At 65.0% G+C, this 19,568-nt stretch overlaps 1 protein-coding gene across 1 annotated transcript; it reads right to left on the bottom strand.

Moving 5' to 3' along the window:
- Nucleotides 1-3,700: 3,700 nt before the first annotated feature.
- Nucleotides 3,701-15,775, bottom strand: CLRN3 (clarin 3). The gene is made up of 3 exons (XM_055119652.1): nucleotides 15,445-15,775; nucleotides 8,494-8,673; nucleotides 3,701-4,279 (listed from the first exon to the last, which is right to left on the bottom strand). Exons 1-3 carry the CDS (start codon nucleotides 15,671-15,673, stop codon nucleotides 3,999-4,001), a joined length of 690 nt encoding a protein of 229 aa, XP_054975627.1. The 5' UTR covers nucleotides 15,674-15,775; the 3' UTR covers nucleotides 3,701-3,998.
- Between the last annotated feature and the right edge of the window lie 3,793 nt (nucleotides 15,776-19,568).

Genomic DNA, 19,568 nt, shown 5'->3' with positions numbered 1-19,568 from the left:
GGAGGGAGGGGGGAGAGAGGGAGGAAGGGAGGGAGGGGGGGGAGGGAGGGAGGGGGGGAGGGAGAAGGAGAAGAAAGAAAGAAAGAAAGAAAGAAAGAAAGAAAGAAAGAAAGAAAGAAAGAAAGAAAGAAAGAAAGAGAGAGAGAGAGAGAGAGAGAGAAAGAAAGAAAGAAAGAAAGAAAGAAAGAAAGAAAGAAAGAAAGAAAGAAAGAAAGAAAGAAAGAAAGAAAGAAAGAAAGAAAGAAAGAAAGAAGGAAGAAAGAAAGAAAGAAAGAGAGAGAAAGAAAGAAAGAGAGAAAGGCTCTATTCAAACTTTTAATTTTTAAACTTAAAAAATATCAATACCCTCTAAATCCCCGCCCGCCAACTCCTCGCAGAATGTGTCCAGCCTGAGAACTAAGCCTCGGCCCCGTGCCCCCCCAGGAGGGGAAAGGTATTTCTCTCTCTCGCCTCTTTCTCTCCGGGGATGAAGGGCGCAGTGTCCGCCATATTAAGATGACCACAGATTGGGTTTTCAAGCCGGCAATGATCCAATATCTGGAAGAAATCTCCCTGGACTTAGTTGTTAAAGTACAGAAATTCAAAACCGCGCGGCCGCAGTAGCCTCATTTGTCTTCACAGTAGGTCTGACTCTAGTGGGGTACTCCTAACAACAATAGTGAGGTTTGTGTTGAAATATTGAATGTAACCAAAGTAAACAGAAAGTAAAATGAAACTTATCAGTTACAAGGTAGGGGGTGGGGGGGCGGGATGGGAGGTGTACTGTGTGGTTTTGGTTTTTTTTTGGTGGTGGGATATGGGCACTGGTGAAGGGATGGTTGTTTCAGCATTGTATAACTGAGACCTAAGCCTGAAAGCTTTGTAATCTTCCACACGGTGATTTAATAAAATAAAATTTTTATTAAAAAAAATAATAATAATAAAAAAATAAATCCCCGCCGGCAATGATGCCTGTCGACGTCCTGCCCGATGATGCTCTGAATCCCAAGGGAAAAAAAAGTTTCTTCCCTGCCATGCAGCAAAGCGGCAGTGAACCCGCCACTCACCAAACGCAGTTACCAAAATGCCCACCAGAGGGCAGTGCTGCCCCAGAGCCGTCCCCCTGACGGGCGAAGGAACCCCAGAGAACAGGGCACCCGCCTGGGCACCGGCCGGCCCGCGGGGGAGACCAGGGGCAGAGACGCTGCAGAGGCACCAGGTGTGAAACCCGGGAACAGCGGCCGCCTGGGCAGCGGGCAGCTGCAGACCCCAGCCCGGCCGGGTTGGGAGAAAGTGAGGGCTGACCAGGTGAGAGCCGGCCGTCCCCAAGTGCCTCTGCCCCTCCCGCCCCTGCCCGAAGCTCCTCCCCCTCCCCCAGCCTCCTGGGTACTCCCCTCCCGGTGCTCTCTGAGCCTGCCCCGTGCCACCCCCAGATCTTCCCCGGCCGAGGCTGGTGGTCCAGGCCCTGGGCCCACTGCACGTGCGGAGTGACCGCGGGGCCTTGGAAGTCACCAGCGTGCTCGCCCCCAGCCCGGCTGCCCACCTACCTCTCATCCAAACTCCGCCGGGAGCAGCCCAGCCCCCCGGGGGAGCCCGGCACCACACGGGGGGTCACGTGGTCTGGGCCCAGGTCCTGCCCCGGCCGGCCTGAGCCTTCTTGGGGCAGAGCCTGAGTGCCCCCAGGGGTGCCCGGGAGGTGCCACCACCCAGCTCCCGGGGTGCAGTGGACCCCAGGCCCGGGAGCCCGCCAGGGCCCTACCTCCGTCCCTCGGCCCAGCGGGGGGGGCAGGCTGGGCCCCCGTCTGACACGGGGCTTCCCGCCCACTCAGGGGCACGGCCAGGCCCCACTCCCCGGCCGCGTCCTGCCTGCCGGGGCCGTGCTTCCCCGCGCAGCCTCGCCACGGGCCGCCCCGAACCCGTGAGCCTGCCCGGCCACAGCCCGTCAGCAGCCGCAGACGCGTGCGTGTTCCTGCCCCACGTTGGGGTCGTGGATACTTTGAGGAGGGCAAAGGGGCCCCCAGAGCAGCGACTCCCCGGGGATCCCGCAGGGACCCCCACGGTCTCCAGAGGGGGCGCAGGGCCCTGCCTCCCTCCACACCAGGGCGGGCGCCTGATGGGCCCCGTGGCTGGAGACGGGACGCTGGACGCACCGGGGGAGGCGATGGCCGGCGGGGACCGAGGTCTGAGCTCAGAATGCGGCTCTGGAAGGCTTCCTGGAAGAGGCACTTCCTGGGACTGTGAGACGCCGGGGTGGTGCTGCAGGGGAGGCCGTGCGAGTCTGGTGGGAGAGCCGGGGGCTGCCCACTGCTGCCCGCCCGTGCCCGCCACTTCTTAGGCCCAACCGGAATGCGGGAGATGACGGGGGTCTGGAGCCCGGGTCCGCCCGAGGCACTGCATCTCCGTGCTCCCGAGTGCTCCTCAGCGGCTGCTCCCAGGCCGTTCTGCGAGGAGCTTTGAGAGTTGGGGGGATGCAGTGGCCCGCGGGGTCCCTGAGCCTCCCAGCTCTGCCCCCGCGGCTCCCCTGGTGGGGGGAGGAGGGCCTGGCCCCCGGGGCGGGACGAGGCTGGCGTCTGTGGGAGTGGGGGACTGTGCTGGGTCCCGGTGCGAGGGCTGGGGGTGAGGTCTCGGGGCCAAGGGCAGCCACACCCCCAGCTGTTATTGGGGACTCCGGCCTCCGAGACTCCCCCCACCCCGGCTGCTGGCTCGGGCCTGCATTCCTGAGAGCTGGGCTCCGGGGTGAGGAGAATGAGGGTATTCGGGGACGAAGCCCCCCACCCACACCCCACGGCCCTTTTCACACCACTGGAAGCAGCACCCAGACAGGGTCGCCATGTGGAATACTAGGCTGCCCTCAACAAGGACAGAGCTGTTTCTTTTGGGACGAGTGTGCTACAGTGTGCTCACGGGCACCGCGTGGGGGGCTCACGGCCCACGGGCACCCACGCCTCAGCCTCAGCCTCAGCAGCCCCACGACACAGCAGCGAGACGCACCTGAACAAAAACAGCTGGTTCCAGTGAAAAACTGGGCTGCGGGCAGGCAGCACGGGGGAGCCTGCTGGAACTTTCCAGAACCTTCAGGTCCCAGCATTCCAGGCCTCCATGCGTGCGAGGCGGGGGCTGACAGTCACCAGCGCAGGGGCGGGGTGGGCACAGCTGTGGCCCGAGAAGCCCCCCCGCCCCGACTGCCCGTCCCCGAGTCAGGACAGCCGGGCACAAGCGCCGCCACAGACCCGCCGGGCCCACCCTCAGCCCTGCAGACACCGAGCTCCCCGCCCAGCAGCGTCTGGGGGGGTTCCAGAAGCTTCCACCGCAGGCTGTGCCTCCCCACCACTCGGAGGCCGTCGGGGTTCCGTGGCTTTTATTCAGCAAGTGGGTGGGGCTGGCCGTGAGTCCCCGCCCTCGCGCCCGGCGTCCAGCAGGCCGGGCTGCGGCGGTGACCGTCCGTGTCCACTGACCCTGCTCTCCCGCGAGGGGGCCCGCGGGGCCCGCCCCTCCCAGGCAGGTGGGTGGGCTTGGGCTCTCCGCCTGGGGCCGCTTGGCCGGGGGGTGGGGTGCAGGCTCCACGCGGAGCCAAGAGTCACGCCAGGCCTGTCGCGTCAGGCTCGGCCCGGCACCCCCCTTCGCTCCGGCTCTCGCCGCCCCGAGCCAGGCCCGAGCGGGGCCCGTCCACCTCTCTGGCGTGGACGGACTCGGGGGCACCAAGGCGAGTGCAGGGGGGAGGCACAGCCCAAGGGGCCGAGCCGGGCCTGGGACCCTCGGCTCGGGGGCTGCATGGCGGGGGTGGTCGTGGGAGGGTAGGGGCGAGGGAGAGGGGGGACAAGGGACCGACCGGCAGCCTGGCTGCCAGGGTCACTGCGGAAGAAGGAAATAAATACGTGTCTGGTCGGGAGGCCGCGGCTCAGTCCGAGAGGAGGCGTGGGCGTCAGCGGAGTGGCCCCTCGGCCCGTCTCCCGCCCGGCCACGCGCAGGACCCTGGGGCAGGGGGTGTGTGTCGTGGGGCCGAGGGCCGGGGGGCCAGCTCAGAAGAGAATGCCGTCCCGCGGGGCCTCCTCCATGGGCTTCCTCTGCTCCTGCTTCCGCTGGTAGCGCGCCTTCTGGTAGAGGAAGATGAAGCCCAGGGTGCCCAGGTCCAGCAGCCCGGCCAGCGGCAGCAGCCAGAAGGAGTAGCCGTAGACGTGGCCGGTGTAGCGGAGCGTGGCCACCGAGGGGACCTGGTGCACCCCCCAGGCCAGCGTCTCCGAGAGCCGGGCGGACTGCGTGCTCACCACGAACAGGATCATGGTCAGCAGCGCCAGGACCACTGCAGAGAGAGAGAGAGAGAGAGAGGCGCGTGTGACCGGGGTGGCCGCCTCCCCGGGGCCCAGCTCTCCAGGGCCCGAGGATGCCGGACCCGCCCGGCGCCCCCCTCGGGGAGCACGGGTGCCCTGCCGCCTCCCCGCCCACGGGCAGCTGACCCCATGTCGCTTCGTCACGGGCAGAGGGGCTGGGCCGAGTGTTACAGAAGCTCCTTGAGGACACGGCGAGAGAGCGAGGCCCCCCCCGACCCCCGGAGCTGTGGGCGACAGGCAGGAGCACTGGAGGAAACTCGGAGAGACCGAGGAGAAACGGGCCAGACGAGGCCACAGCAGAGCGGGGGTGGGGGGCCGGGGGGCGACACAGAGCAGGTCCCAGCCTGGGAGTCACCCCCTGAGGGCAGCCTAGAGTGAGCCTGGCTTCTCTGAAGCCCGTCTGTCCATCCGCCCGTCCATCTGTCCGTCCGTCCGTCCGTCTCTGTCCCTTGTACCCCCAGGGCCCCGGCAGCAGGGCAGACCCCCGTGGGGCGCCATCTCCCAGCCCCTGCCCGCCCTCCTCTCCGGCACCTTCCGCCCGGAACTTTCCTCTCTGGACTTTGCACACGCCTGAGTCAACACGGGAGTGTCCGGCCAGGCGGCCGCAGGCCCGGGGCAGGCGCGGAATCCGGCCACTGAGGCCCGGGAGCAGCGCAGGCTCTGCTTCCACCCCCATTCCCCGCGTGGGGGGGCGCCGCGGGGGGAGGCTGGCGGGCGGGTGGGGCGATCTAATGACAGGCCCGGCGGGTCTCGGCCCGGCAGACTCTCAGGCTGAGGGTTTCGCGTCTCCGTCCGTGCCGCCGCGTCAGCCCCTTCGCCGGGCGCCTGGGAAGGGCCCCCCATCCCCCCCCCCCGCTTAGTCACGCCGGCGCCTGCGGGCCCGTCTGGGTCGGCCCGGCCCCGCCTGAGCCCAGCGCACCTGCCGCTTTACGGGCAGAAAACGCTGACCGCGTGTCTGGGCCGCACGTGCTCAGGGCCACAGGGGTCCCGTGGGGGCAGGGGTCAGGGGGCACGAGCTGCGGTGGGCGCTCGGGTGGGTGAGAGTCTGCCAGGCCCACACACAGGACCAAGTTGGACCTCCTGGGCCTGGACCGTCAGGGCTGGGCCTGCTGGCCCCGGGCACGGCCAGGCGGGGCCACGCGAGGGTCCCCAGGCCCCCGAGCTTCTCCTGCTCCTCCCTCGGTTACGGGGAAGGGGCTCCCTCTGCCCTGAGGCCGCGCCAGGGCCCAGAGCTCAGGCCTGGCCCTGCCCTCCCCACCTGGGCCCACAGTCCCCGGACCCCACAACCCCCTCCTGAACCCACAACCGCCTCCTGGGCCCCTCAACCCCTTCCTGGGCCCACAAATCCCCCTCCTGGACCCACAACCCCCTCCTGGACCCACAATCCCCCTCCTGGACCCACAACCCCCTCCTGGACCCACAATCCCCCTCCTGGACCCACAATCCCCCTCCTGGACCCACAACAGCCTCCTGGACCCACACCCCCTCCTGGACCCACAACCCCTTCCTGGACTCACAACCCCCCCCCGGACCCACAATCCCCCTCCTGGACTCACAACCCCCTCCTGGACCCACAACCCCCTCCTGGGCCCCACAACCCCCTCCTGGACCCATAATCCCCTCCTGAGCCCCACAACCCCCTCCTGGACCCACAACCCCCTCCTGAACCCCACAACCCCCTCCTGAACCTACAACCCCCTCCTGAGCCCCACAACCCCCTCCTGGACCCACAACCCCCTCCTGAACCCACAACCCCCTCCTGAACCCACAACACCCTTCCTGGACCCACAACCCCCTCCTGGACCCACAATCCCCCTCCTGAACCCACAACCCCCTTCCTGGACCCACAACCCCCTCCTGAACCCACAACCCCGTCCTGAACCCACAACCCCCTCCTGGACCCACAATCCCCCTCCTGAACCCACAACCCCCTTCCTGGACCCACAACCCCCTCCTGAACCCACAACCCCGTCCTGAACCCACAACCCCCTCCTGGACCCACAACCCCCTCCTGAACCCACAACCCCGTCCTGAACCCACAACCCCCTCCTGGACCCACAATCCCCTCCTGGACCCTCAACCCCGTCCTGGACCCACAACCCCCTCCTGGACCCACAATCCCCTCCTGGGCCCCTCAACCCCCTCCTGAGCCCCACAACTCCCTCCTGGACCCACAATCCCCCAGAACCCACAATCCCCCTTCCTGGACCCACAACCCCCAGGCCCCGCACCCCTGGCCCCTGTGCTCTGCCTCAGGGGCCCGGGGGCGTCTCTGCCGTGGACGAGGGCGCCCACAGCTGTGCCCCCTGGAGCCCAGAGCAGGCCGATGGCGCCTCAGGGAGGGAAGCCCGAGCCCGAGGCCCAGACCAGCCTCCGCCAGGTCGGCCAGGGGTCTCCCCACACGGCCTGTGCTCAGGACGGGGTGAGGCGGGAGGGGCTCAGGCCCACAGGCCCTGCTGAGGGCACGGGAAGGAGGAGAGGGCTGGGCCCAGTGCTCCTCCCCCCTCCCCTCCCTCCCCTCCCCTCCCTCCCCTTCCCTCCATCCCTCCCTCCCTCTCCCTCCCCCTCCCCCCTCCCTCCTTCCCTCCCTCCCTCCCTCTTCTTCCTCTCCCCTCCCCCTCCCCCTCTGTCCTCCCCTCCCCCTCTCCCTCCCTCTCCCTCCCACACTCCGTCCCCCTGCACCCTCTTCTCCCTCTTCCCCCTTCCCTTTCCTTCCTCCCCTTCCTCCTCCTCCCTGGGGGCCGCCCCCCCCCCCCGCAGGCCTGGGACGCAGGAGGCTGTCCCAGTGAGGGGCGGGTCGGCTCAAACTTCTCTGAATCACAGAGACAGTCAGGTCTCAGCTGCCCTGGGACGTGTCGGGAAAGGCCGCTGCCCTCTTGCTGAGTGCCCCAGGGCTGCGCCCGGCTCAGGATGGGCCTGAGGCTGCCCCTGTCCCTCTGACCACACTGGCCAGCCAGGCTCCACCCCGGCAGTGCTGCTGGTCTTCACTGGGCCCGGGTGCCAGAGGGGCACAAGAACACAGGGTCAGGGCGACCCTCGAGAGGAGCCGGGCGCTGCCCAGGCTGCCCCCACCCTCTGGCTGGGCCCGGGGCCCAGAAGGGGGATGCTTGCTCACCGCTCAGGCCTCGGTGCTCCCCGCGGGGCCTGGGAGCGGGCTCCAGTGTCCACAGTCCGGGAGGGGACAGCCTGTTCTGACTGTGGCTGGCGGGGGACCAGCCCTCCGGCCCCAAGCGGGGTCCCTGTGGCCCCTCGGCCCTGAACGGGGCCTGTGCAGCTTCCCTGGGCCTGGGCCCACGGTGTCGGGGGGCTCAGATGTGCCCGGCCGCCCGTGAGCGGGAACCCCGGCGCGAATGCTGGCACCAGGGGCCAGGGTGGGGCTGTGCCAGCCACCTCCCCGGGCGCCGCCCAGCACACCAGCACAGCACCGGGGCCTGGCCACCTCCCCGGCGGGCAAGGACGGCCCGGGAGGGGCAGCGCCCGCACAGCCACTCCCGGCAGTGCCGCCCGGCCGGCGGGGCTGCAAGCGCCTGGTCACGGCTCGAGCCTTTCTGGGGGTCAGCGTCACGGAGGGGAGCGGGAGCCCCCAGGGCGCCCCGGCAGGACGAAGGGGCCGCGGTCTGGGGGCAGGGACAGGCGGGGGTCACCCGAGGCTGGGTGTGGCCGTGACTCAGAGCCGAGACCCCACTGGGCGGCCCCACCTGCCACACCCCGACCCGGCCGACTCACCCCGGGCAGCTCCCAGGTCAGGGGGCGTCTCCAGGGGGGGAGTGAGGGAGCGTCGAGCCAGGCGCGGGGCTGGCTCGGCCCGTCTGGCTCGGCCAAGCAAAGTCCAGTCTGTGGAGGCACCTCACAGCGAACGATCCCCCCCCCTGCCTGCTCCACTCGCCGAAGGGGCTGGGCCGGTGCCAAGTTCAGGCGTGTCCTTGCGTGTGGCACCTCGTGGCCCCCTGAAGCACTGTCGGGTGCAGCTGGAGGCCCCCCCAATGCCCCGGGACGCCCCCACGCAGCCCTGAGCCGCTGCCCCCTGGGCTCCAACCTGCGCCCGCCGCCCCGTCGGCCGAGAGGCTCCAGGCGGGGCCCAGCGACCTCTTGGACACCACGCGGGTGACCCCCACCCCCACCCCGAAGCCACCCGGAAGTGATTAGTGATCCCCGGGGTCCCGCACCCAAGCTGCAGGCTACTCACTGCTGAGGCCGCTCCAGGTGTAGACCCCCACGGCGCCCAGGAACGTCTGGTAGGGGTTGCTGACGCTGTTGTACAGGGAGAAGCCGGCGCTGAGCAGGGCGGTGACCAGCGCCATCACCAGGAAGAAGATGACGAGCGAGTGCAGGGTCCGAGCCGTGGACGTGCCCAGCTGGTCTAGGACTGAAGAGTTCGGGCCGGTGAGCGCGTGTGGGAGCGGGGCCCGCGTCTCCCCCAGGGCCCCCCTCCCACCAGCCCCCTCCCCCGAGGTCTCCCTCCCACCAGCCCCCACCCCCGGGGGCTCCCTCCCACCAGCCCCCCACCCCCGGGGGCTCCCTCCCACCAGCCCCCACCCCCGGGGGCTCCCTCCCACCAGCCCCCACCCCCGGGGGCTCCCTCCCACCAGCCCCCCTCCCCCGGGGGCTCCCTCCCACCAGCCCCCACCCCCGGAGCAGGCCTGGGCCCTGGGGCTGTGCCTCCCCTCGTGCCCCAGGCCGCGGGTGAAGGGAGCAGGAGTTGCCACGGGGACCCCAGGCCCCTTCCCGCCTCTGGTCAGTGGCTGCAGCTGCCCGGGGGAGGGCCCTCCTTTGAGCGCGTCTCCTGAGACACTTCCGGGGCCCCGGACGGCCCGCGCGGTCGGCTGCTGTCCCGAAGGCCTGAGGAGGGCTGGCCGGGAGTCGGGAAACGGCTCCAGTGTCAGGCCCCCGGACCCAGAGACTGGCCAGGCCTGGAGTCCCTCCCTCTGCTCCCGCCGCGAACCCCTTGGGCCTTCGTTTTTTGGTTTTTGTTTTTTTTTTTTTTTTTGCTTTTTGGGTCACACCTGGCGATGCACAGGGGTTACTCCTGGCTCTGCACTCAGGAATTACTCCTGGCGGTGCTCAGGGGACCATATGGGATGCTGGGAATTGAACCCGGGTCAGCCGCGTGCAAGGCAAATGCCCTCCCCGCTGTGCTATCGCTCCGTTGGGCCTTCGGTCTGTGCTGATGGCCCGAAGGCGCCCGGGGCTGGACAGGCCTTGCAGGAGCCCATCGGCCTGTGCGTGGCCAGGGGACCGCGACGCCCGTGCCCTGCCCAGGGCGGGTCCTCGCTGCCCTGAGCTCTGCCCCTGCGGCCGCGGGAGCCAGGGCGGGAGCCAGCGGAGGGAGACTCAGCCCCGCGGCCACCAGCATCCCCGACGTCGGGTCACACCCGGGCACCACCGGAGTCCCCGGAGACTGTGCCTGCGGTGGAACCCGGGACCTGGGGGTCAGAGCGGGGGGGCCAGAGCACTGGGTGGGCTGAGACCCTCCGGAGGAGACAGGCCCAGGTGAGGGCCTCACCCGCGGGACACACCGTCGGGAGTCCCGGGGCCTCGAGCAGCCGGCGGCGGAACCTTCCGAAGCGGGGCCAGCGCAGGCCACACCCAAGGCACGAGCTCGGCCGGAACCCGAGTCTGCTCGAGCGTGCGGTGACGGTCACACATGCGGCTTCAGGCCTGAGGTGACTCAGGGAAAGAGTCAGAGTGGGCCTGTCAGACACCGCGCATGTCTGTGGGCTGAGTCACCGCACCAAGGCGGCTCCCACACCCCCACACCCACACAGCCCCCCACACACACCCACACACACCTACACACACCCACACACACCCACACACACCCACACACCTACACACACCCACACACACACACACACTCCACACATCCCCACACATCCCCACACACACCCACACACACCCACACACACACATCCACACACACCCACACATCCCCACACACACCCACACACATCCACACACACCAACACACATGCCACACACACCCACACACATGCCACACACACCCACACACATGCCACACACAGCCCCACACAGCCCCACACACATGCCACACACACACACACACGCCACACACACCCCCACACACCCACACAGCCCCACACACATCCCCACATACACCTCACAGACCCATACCTCACATCTCACACCCCATACCTGACACCCCCATGCCTCACACCTTACACCTCACATCCCACACCTCACACCCCACACTTCACACCCACACACCTCACACCTCATACCTCACACCGCCATACCTAACACCCCCATTCCTGACAACCCCACCTCACACCCCACACCTCAGACCCCCACACCTCACACTCCATACCTCACACCTCATACCTCACACCCTCATACCTAACACCCCCATTCCTGACAACCCCCACCTCACACCCCACACCTCATACCCCATACCTCAGACCCCCACACCTCACACTCCATACCTCACACCCCCGTACCTGACACCCCACACCTCACACCTCACACCCCACATCACACACCTCCCCACCTCAACTTCCAACCACCTCACCTTCTCACACCTCACCCCCATGCCTCTCCTCCACGCCTCACATCCCCACACTTCACAGCCCCTCATCCCATGCCCTGTACCTCACCCCACACTTCACTTCCCAACCACCTCACACCCCCACCTCACCATCCCACACCTCAGCTTCCTTCCTCACCCCCATGCCTCAGCTTCCAACCTCCTCACGTCTCCAGAACTCACCCCCACGCCTCACACCCCTGAGTGGGCTGTGGGGGCCACACGGCCCCTGGCCTCCCCGAGACACACTGAGGAGGCTTAGGAGAGAGCTGGAAGCCCAGGTAGAGGCAGGAACACGGCGCAGCTGCCTGGAGCTCCCGCTGTGCAGGCAACCCAGGGACCCCCGAGCACTCAGCCAGGAGCACCACCACCATCACCCAAAATGAAGCACAAAGGCGGGGAGGAAAGTTGAGGGTGAGGAGCTGTCTGGGTCTGCCCGCGGGCCGGGAAGTCCCAGGGGAAGGTTCCTCTCTACAGAGAAGCCCCGCGGGGCGCTCGCCCGGACGAGGACGTGGCGTGGGGCCAGCCTCAGCCCCGAGAGGACGGGCAGCATGGCTTGGCTTCTGGCTCTGGGTGAGAGTCCCAACCCCCGCTTTCCTGGGAGCAGGTGGCAGCCCGCGGCCTGCCCACCCCCACGGCACGGCCCAGCCTCACGGTCACATCCCCGGCCCCCACGAGCCGTGCCCACCCCCAGGCTCCGCGCACACGCTGAGCGGCGGAACACGCTGGCTCGGGGGACGAGGCCAGCTGACAGCTGCTCGCGCTGCCGCGAATTTAGCCAACGTCTCCTTCCCGCGGCCTCGCGGAGGGGTCGGGCGTGCGACTCCGCAGCCACCGCTCACTCGGGACTCTTCGTCCAGTGCTGCAGGCCAGGAGCCAGGCCACGACCCCAGCTGAGGAGAGAGTGCGGGGGGCGGGGGGCGCCATCGGCAGGCAGAGGGGCTCGTCCTGCCGCGGGGCTGGGATGCCTGACCCCAGGCCCTTGGCCCTCTCAGGGCTGCTTCCTGCGAGTCCTCAGATGGACACCGGGGCCTGGGGGTGGAGCCTTCAGATGGACACCGGGGCCTGGGGGTGGAGTCCTCAGATGGACACCACGGGCTGGGGGTGGAGCCTTCAGATGGACACCGGGGGCTGGGGGTGGAGCCTTCAGATGGACACTGGGGGCTGGGAGGGTGGAGTCCTCAGATGGACACCAGGGGCTGGGGTGGAGCCTTCAGATGGACACTGGGGGCTGGGAGGGTGGAGTCCTCAGATGGACACCAGGGGCTGGGGTGGAGCCTTCAGATGGACACTGGGGGCTGGGAGGGTGGAGTCCTCAGATGGACACCAGGGGCTGGGGTGGAGCCTTCAGATGGACACTGGGGGCTGGGAGGGTGGAGTCCTCAGATGGACACCAGGGGCTGGGGTGGAGCCTTCAGATGGACACTGGGGGCTGGGAGGGTGGAGTCCTCAGATGGACACCAGGGGCTGGGGTGGAGCCTTCAGATGGACACTGGGGGCTGGGAGGGTGGAGTCCTCAGATGGACACCAGGGGCTGGGGTGGAGCCTTCAGATGGACACTGGGGGCTGGGAGGGTGGAGTCCTCAGATGGACACCAGGGGCTGGGGTGGAGCCTTCAGATGGACACTGGGGGCTGGGGGGGGTGGAGCCTTCAGATGGACACCAGGGGCTGGGGGTGGAGTCTTCAGATGGACACCGGGGGCTGGGGGTGGAGCCTTCAGATGGACACCGGGAGCTCGGGGTTGGAGCCTTCAGATGGACACCAGGGGCTGGGGGTGGAGCCTTCAGATGGACACCAGGGGCTGGGGTGGAGCCTTCAGATGGACACTGGGGGCTGGGGGTGGAGCCTTCAGATGGACACTGGGGGCTGGGGGTGGAGCCTTCAGATGGACACCAGGGTCTGGGGGGTGGGGGTGGAACCTCCCTGTCCTGCCCGGGCAGACCCCTCCCCTCACTGGCCACGCCAGTCCCTGTGGGGCGCCAGGCCGAGAAGAGGCCCTGGCCGGTGTCCAGCTCCGAGAGAGGGCGAGGTGGGGACCAGCTCAGGGATGCTGGAGACATCAGCCTCATTTGTGCTCTTCGCAATTAATTGCATTTTCGCAGGAGATTCGCTTTCCAAGTTATTTTTAGCTTGAACTAATAGTACAATCGTGAGCTCCCGAGAACAAAGGAGAGGAGGTGGGAGAGGAGGCGAGCGGCAGGGTGGGGGCGGGCGGGGAAACTGCCCCCAGAAGAGGCTGGACTCCCGGCCTGGGCTTCTCTCGCTCGGGCCTCGCCCGCGAGACAGGCCGATTCCAGCCGGGACTCGGGGCCAGGCAGGAGCACAGTGAGACGCCGGGAGGCGGGTCAGGGACGGAGCCCGAGGCCTCACCTGGGCCTGCCCGGGGCCTGGGTCACAGCTGTGACATCACCTGGGCGGGGGCTGTCCCCGGGGTGCCGGTCCCCACCACACACACAGGGTGGTCTCGGCGTGGGGCCTGCTCCCGCTCCCGCCCGCCTGCCCGCGGTGCCGCCTTCGTGCCGGGTGCTCAGAGCACCCCCCAGGCTCTGCCGAGAGCCGGGCCTGCTGTCCCAGACTTTCCTGGTCACTGGGACCCCGGGCCATGACCGAGGGTGCAGATGCCACATATGAGCCGCCCGGCAGCCCGTGTCCCCGAGTCTGTCCATGTGTCCATGCTGAGGGGGACCCCACGCCAGCCTCACCCCTGCCCACGGGCAGTCACTCTCCGAGGGCCTGTGGGGAAGCACCTGAGGCGGTGGGCGCGGAGGTGGGGAGGGGCCTTGCTCCGGGCGGGGCTGGCACTGCCCTTTGGCACAGTTCCTGGAAGCCTGGGCGTGGCCCGAGAGCCCTGTCTCCTGACCCCCTGCCCCGCCCCCTGCCCCGCCCCTCTGGCTGCAAGGGTCCAGCGCACTCCGCCGTCCCGCTTCAACGCGCCGTCCACCCTGGCTGGCCCAAGCAGGCAGCGCCGTGTCCTGCGACTCGGGGGCCACGCTGCGATCCAGGACCCTGATCGCTCCAAGTGTGCGTGCATCCGGGGTGCCCAGGTCACCGGGACAGTGAGGACCCCACCCCGGGGCCGGGGGCCTCGCCGCTGTGAGCAGAGCTGATGGCAGGTGAGGCTGGACTGGGTCCCGGGACGGAGAGGAGCGAGCACAGACCCATGTCTCGCGGCCCGCTCCCAGCCCCCAGTGGGAACAGCAGCTGGTCAGGACACAGCTGGCCACGCCTGGCCACCCCAGGGGTCCACACGGCTCTGCCCCCAGAGAGGCAGAATGAGGCCCTGCCAGGTGTCATTTGGCAGACAGGGTCCGGCGTCCAAAGGGCCAGTGGACACACACAGAATCGCACACATCCCTTCTCCTACGCAGAGATGCCCGCTGTGTGAGCGTCCACAGCTGAAAACGGGCGTTTCTAGCCGCCCCAGCCACAAGCAGCCTCGCCCCAGAAGCACCTGTTTGTAGAAGGCAGAACCGACGTTTCCCTCCGTGAGGCAGGGCCGCCCGGCACCTGTTAGTGCCAATAGGACGCCCTCGGGCCCCGTGGCTCAGAGCCAAACCCACCTGCAGTGTCCAATCACTGGTGACCGTTGCCCCTACTGACACTTAGAAAACATTATCAGGGTCTAGTCCAGCCTTAAGATTCAACCAAGTGACCCCTGGAGCTTCCACCCCCCTGTCGGGCTCAGGGCAGAACGTCCTCAGTCGGGACCAGAGACGACACGGACGCTGTAGAATGAAGGAACGTGAATCCGTGCCTGACAGCACCCATTCTCCGGAAAGTCAGAGTGCAAATCCGGGTGGATGGAAGGAAAGCAGCGGAGGCGCAGAAAGAGGAAGTCGACTGCTTTCCCCTTTGCTGTGCCCTGGGACAGAAACCCCAGGGAAGCTCCAGAGGTTGTTACTGTCCTGGAATTCCTCCTAGCCCTTAGAAGCCCCATTGTTGCCACAAAGGTTTGCTTAATGATTGACTTATCTCACCAGCATCGCCCAGCGGGAAGGACTCCACCCGTCACGTTAGCAGACCCGAGGGGCTGAGCCCGAGACAGCGTGTGTCCCAAGTGAAGACCCCCGCCCGCTCTTAGGCTGGGAGGAAATGACTTCCGAGCAAATATTCAGCTCAAAATACAGACAGCCTGGGCCCGACCCAGCTCCCCCAAGCTCTCGATACCCGGCCCAGCTCCTCCAAGCTCTCGATACCCGGCCCAGCTCCTCCAAGCTCGCGATACCCGGCCCAGCTCCTCCAAGCTGGTGATACCCGGCCCAGCTTCCCCAAGCTCTCGGTACCCGGCCCAGCTCCTCCAAGCTGGTGATACCCAACCGAGCTCCTCCAAGCTCTCGGTACCCGGCCCAGCTCCTCCAGGCTCGCGATACCCGGCCCAGCTCCTCCAAGCTGGTGATACCCGGCCCAGCTTCCCCAAGCTCTCGGTACCCAGCCCAGCTCCTCCAAGCTGGTGATACCCAACCGAGCTCCTCCAAGCTCTCGGTACCCGGCCCAGCTCCTCCAGGCTCGCGATACCCGGCCCAGCTCCCCCAAGCTCGCAATACCCGGCCCAGCTCCCCCAAGCTCGCAATACCCGCTCCACTTCCTTCGCTTACCTTTAAAGTGTCTCGTGAGTTCCTGCAGCCCATTGTCAAAGTGCTGACTGCTCTCGCCGCTGAAAAGTCCGTAGGTTAGGGAGACGGTGCTGTTGGAGGCAGGGTCCCTGATGTACACGCTGCTGTTGACCCAATGGGCGGTGCCCAGGATAGAGCAGATCAGCACGAATGACCCCAAGCTGGTGAAGAAGCCCCCGAGGAAGAGCAGCGTCTTCTTCGTCGTCGGCATGGTCTCAGAGAGCCAGCGGCCCGGGCCCGGACAACCGCAGAGCCTGGCGCCGGCCCGCGGGCCTGGTCATTTGCAGTCCAGTGCCGGGAAATGGAGGCTGGCACGTTTGTTGTGAGCTATAACGCTCCCCCGGGCCGCACTGCGGACCTTGAACTCAGCCCAGCCATAAAGATTTACAGCAGCTGGACTTTACCCCGAGGGAGGAGTGCCCAGGGGGCAGCGGGGGGGGGGGGGCAGCTGTGCCCAGTTTCTGGGCACTTCCCCGGCCACACAGTCCACCCGAGGAGGCCCCTGCGGCCAGCACGCCGGGCGTGAGAGCGCTGCCAGGCGTGGCTGCTCCCAGTGGCTGGAGACCCGAGTTCCAGCATGTCCTGGAAGTGGGGGTGGGCGCAGAGGGGGGCCCCTAGCCGCCGCCCTGGAAGGGAGCCCTGGAGAGGGGTGGCGAGAAAGGGCCCCTCTGCCTTCCAGATGCCCCTTCGCCGTCCCGCCTGTTCCCCCGTTTGTTTGGGGCCGCACCCAGCGGTGCTCGGGGAGCACCCACGGCGCTGTGACCGGGTCACTCCTGGTGGGTTCGGGGACCAGATGGGGTGGAGACCGAACCCGGGCCGGCCCTGCCGCACCTGCCACACTGCCTCTCCGGCCCCCCAGATGCCCTCCTTGATGCGAGCCGGGGGGTCTTCTTCTCCTCAGAGCCGGGAGGGCCCCCCTGTGCCCCCCGCAGGACGGGGCCGTGGGCGCGACCGGGCTGCTGTCACGCTGCCGTTTGAGACCCGCCGTGTCTGGGTGGTTGGTGGCGGTGCAGGGCTGGGGCCGAGGACACGACGCCTGTGGACCCCCCAGAGCTGGGGATAACCCCGTAGCCCACAGTGCTGGGAGCTTCCTAGGCTCAGGCCTCGAGGCTGCCCCGACCGTATGCCCGAACCAGCCTCCGGAGCCCGGGGCCAGCCTGACCGTCCTCTCCGCCTGTCTGCCCAGGTGCTTCTTCGTCCCCGCGTCCAGCGGGCCCCAGGGAGGCTGGGAAGCTAGCCTAGGGGTGAAGGCACTTGCCTCACACGGGGCCGACCCAGGCTCAATCCCTGGCGCCGCGTACGGACCCTCCTGAGCCCAGGGCCAGGAGCTGTCCCTGAGCACCCTTAAGTGTGGCCCTAACGGCCTGCCCCAGATGAAGGGCCCCAGCCCCAGAGGAACCGGAGCATGGGAGGCACCAAGGGCGTCTCGCCGAGTTCGCCGGGACGAGCGGCTTCTCCCTGACCTTCCATCGTGCAGACCTTTCTGGGCGAGTCTCTGGAATCAGACACACGGCACCCACGGGAAGCGGGGGCCCTTTCGCACCCAGCACTCGCCCCCCAGTGGGGTGGCACCTCTCATCTCTCACAAACAGAAGGAGAGCGCGCCTTCTGGCGCCTGCTTCTGGGCCTGCTCGCGTTTTCCTAGGGTTCTCAGCCATCAGGATTTTTATTCCTACACGTTTTCTCTTTACAAAATTGTTCATGTATGATGGGGGAACCCTTCTCACGTGGAACATCTTTTTGCACAGTAAGAACAGAAATGCCCTGTGAGCAGAGAGGGAGGGCGGGAGGAGTTTGGGCACTGGCCTTGCGATCAGCTGCCCCTGCTTCCACACCCCCCCCACCGACCCCGACCCCGCACCATATGCTACCCCCAGCCCCCGTGGAAGCACTGCCAAGGGTCCGAGCACAGAGCCAGAGATGGTCCCTGAGCACCCTTGGCTAAGGCACATCAATCCAAAACTTGAAAAGAAAAGGTGATTAACTTCCGTCAATACCACATGGTTCTTATATAATCAGTATAGAGTCATCAGATTTATGTATCGACTGGGTCGTACTTGCCCGAGACTGAAAGAATTGCCTTGACGTATTTGTAGACTTTGTTAAGTTTCAATGGTCTATAGAGTCAAATATTGTTTTCTGCTTCCTGGGTTTGGTGACACAATTTCAAAATCATTAAGGTTTTTTTTTTTTAAGTACAAAACCCAGCTCAATCCTATTTGAAGCAAAAGTATCAGGATACGAGATTGGGTTAAGAGACAGAACAGGAGTTACGGTTCTTGCCTTACGGAGGCCAGTTTGGTCCCCAGCACTGGACATGGTCACTGAGCCAGGCGTGATGCTGAGCACAGAGCCAGGAGGAAGCCCCGAGCTCCTGGCTGGTCTCACAGTTCCCGAACAGAAGGGGACAAGGAGAACTACAGGGTGAGCAGGAGAGAGATTCCTGTTCTGTTCTCTGCTCCCTTCTACATATTGACGTCATTCTTTTTTCTAGCACTGCCTAGCACTGTTCTCCCATTGTTCATCAATTTGCTCAAGCGGGCACCAGTAACATCTCCATTGTGAGACTTGTTGTGACTGTGTTTGGCATATTGAATACGCCACAGGTAGCTTGCCAGGCTCTGCCATGTGGGCAGGATACTCTCAGTTGCTTGCCGGGCTCTCCGAGAGGGGCGGAGGAATCGAACCTGGGTCAGTCGCATGCAAGGCAAACACCCTACCCACTGTGCTATTGCTCCAGCCCCCTCCTACACCTTTTTAAATAATCATTTCCCATCTTGAATGATAAGTTTTAATTTTTCCTTTTTGAGGAAAAAGGACAACTATGTGCTACAGTGTTCTGTTTTATCATTCTTCTTTCTGAATTTCATTGATATTTTCTTTGTAATTAATTCGTAGTTATTTTTTAAGGCTTTCATTATATGCCATTCAAAGTTATTTTATGGATTTAACTTTGTCTTTTTTTCTTTCTCGATTTTTTTTCTTTTGGTGGGGGCACAACCATTGGTGCTCAGGGCGCACCCCTGGCTCTGTGCTCAGGATTAGTTCCTGGTAAGGCTCAGAGACGGTCTGAGGTGCCGGGATTGCACCGGGGCCAGCCGCGTGCAAGGCCAGCTCCCTATTCCTGGTACTTTAGTCTGGCTCCTGGATTTGCCTTTGTTTATTCAACCCTGCGCTCTTTGAAGCTCACCGGGATATCACGTTTTTCCTTCACCTAAACGTGCTTGAACACAGGCCACCCTGCACGGTGTGAGCACACAAAGAAGGAAGGGGCCAGGGGGGCTCTATCTCTCCCGCCGCCCACGTTCGGTAGTCTCACTCCGCTTCCCCACTCCGGGGAGGTTGATGGCGATGATGAGGCAGGCGAAGGAAGGAATGAGGGCCAGGCTGGTCGGTCTCAGTTGCAGTTTATTCCAATCTCCGTTCCCGTTCTGCTTCTCTCTCTCTCTCTCTCTCTCTCTCTCTCTCTCTCTCTCTCTCTCTCTCTCTCTCTCTCTCTCTCTCTCTCGCCCCCGCTCACTTGCACTTCTTTCACCTTGAGCTCTGCTTCGGTGTCTCCCCTGCTTCTGTCTGTCTCTCTGTCTCTGTCTCTGTAGTCTCTCCTCTGGTCTCTTCCGACCGCTCTGTCTCTGCTTCTGTGTCCTGTCTGTGTTGTCTCCTTCACTTCTGTGTCTTCCCATGTGGCTTATGTGTCTTCTCTTGTGTCATCTTCTTCTGTCTTCTTCCTCCGTCTCCTCTGTCTCTGTCTTGCAGTCTCAGTTTATATAGCAAATTGCATAGGGCAGTAGCACAAAGGTGGGTTTAACATTAACAAATCAACAAAGAAGGGTAAAACCATTTCTCAAGGAGATTAACAAAATCTCATCTAAGGAAATCTCATCTAAGGAGATCCACTCAAGGATGGGGTCCAAACAAGGGTGTGTCAGGGTGTGAGCTAGTAATCTGCTTAAATAGTTATAGTAAATCTACTTCTAATATTTCTAGCAATGTCATTCTGTATGAGCACAGTAAGAGATATCACCTTAAAGTTTGGTTCTTCCTGAGGACATTCACTTATATTCCAGACCACAGTCCTCAGGCCAGGTTAGTCTTCCTAACCCCTGCAG

Source organism: Sorex araneus, chromosome 11 (genome assembly GCF_027595985.1).
Source record: "Sorex araneus isolate mSorAra2 chromosome 11, mSorAra2.pri, whole genome shotgun sequence".
NCBI classification, from domain to species: Eukaryota; Metazoa; Chordata; class Mammalia; order Eulipotyphla; family Soricidae; genus Sorex; species Sorex araneus.
The sequence above is the reverse complement of the archived record's forward strand: the minus strand, read 5'-3'. Positions and strand labels throughout refer to the sequence as shown.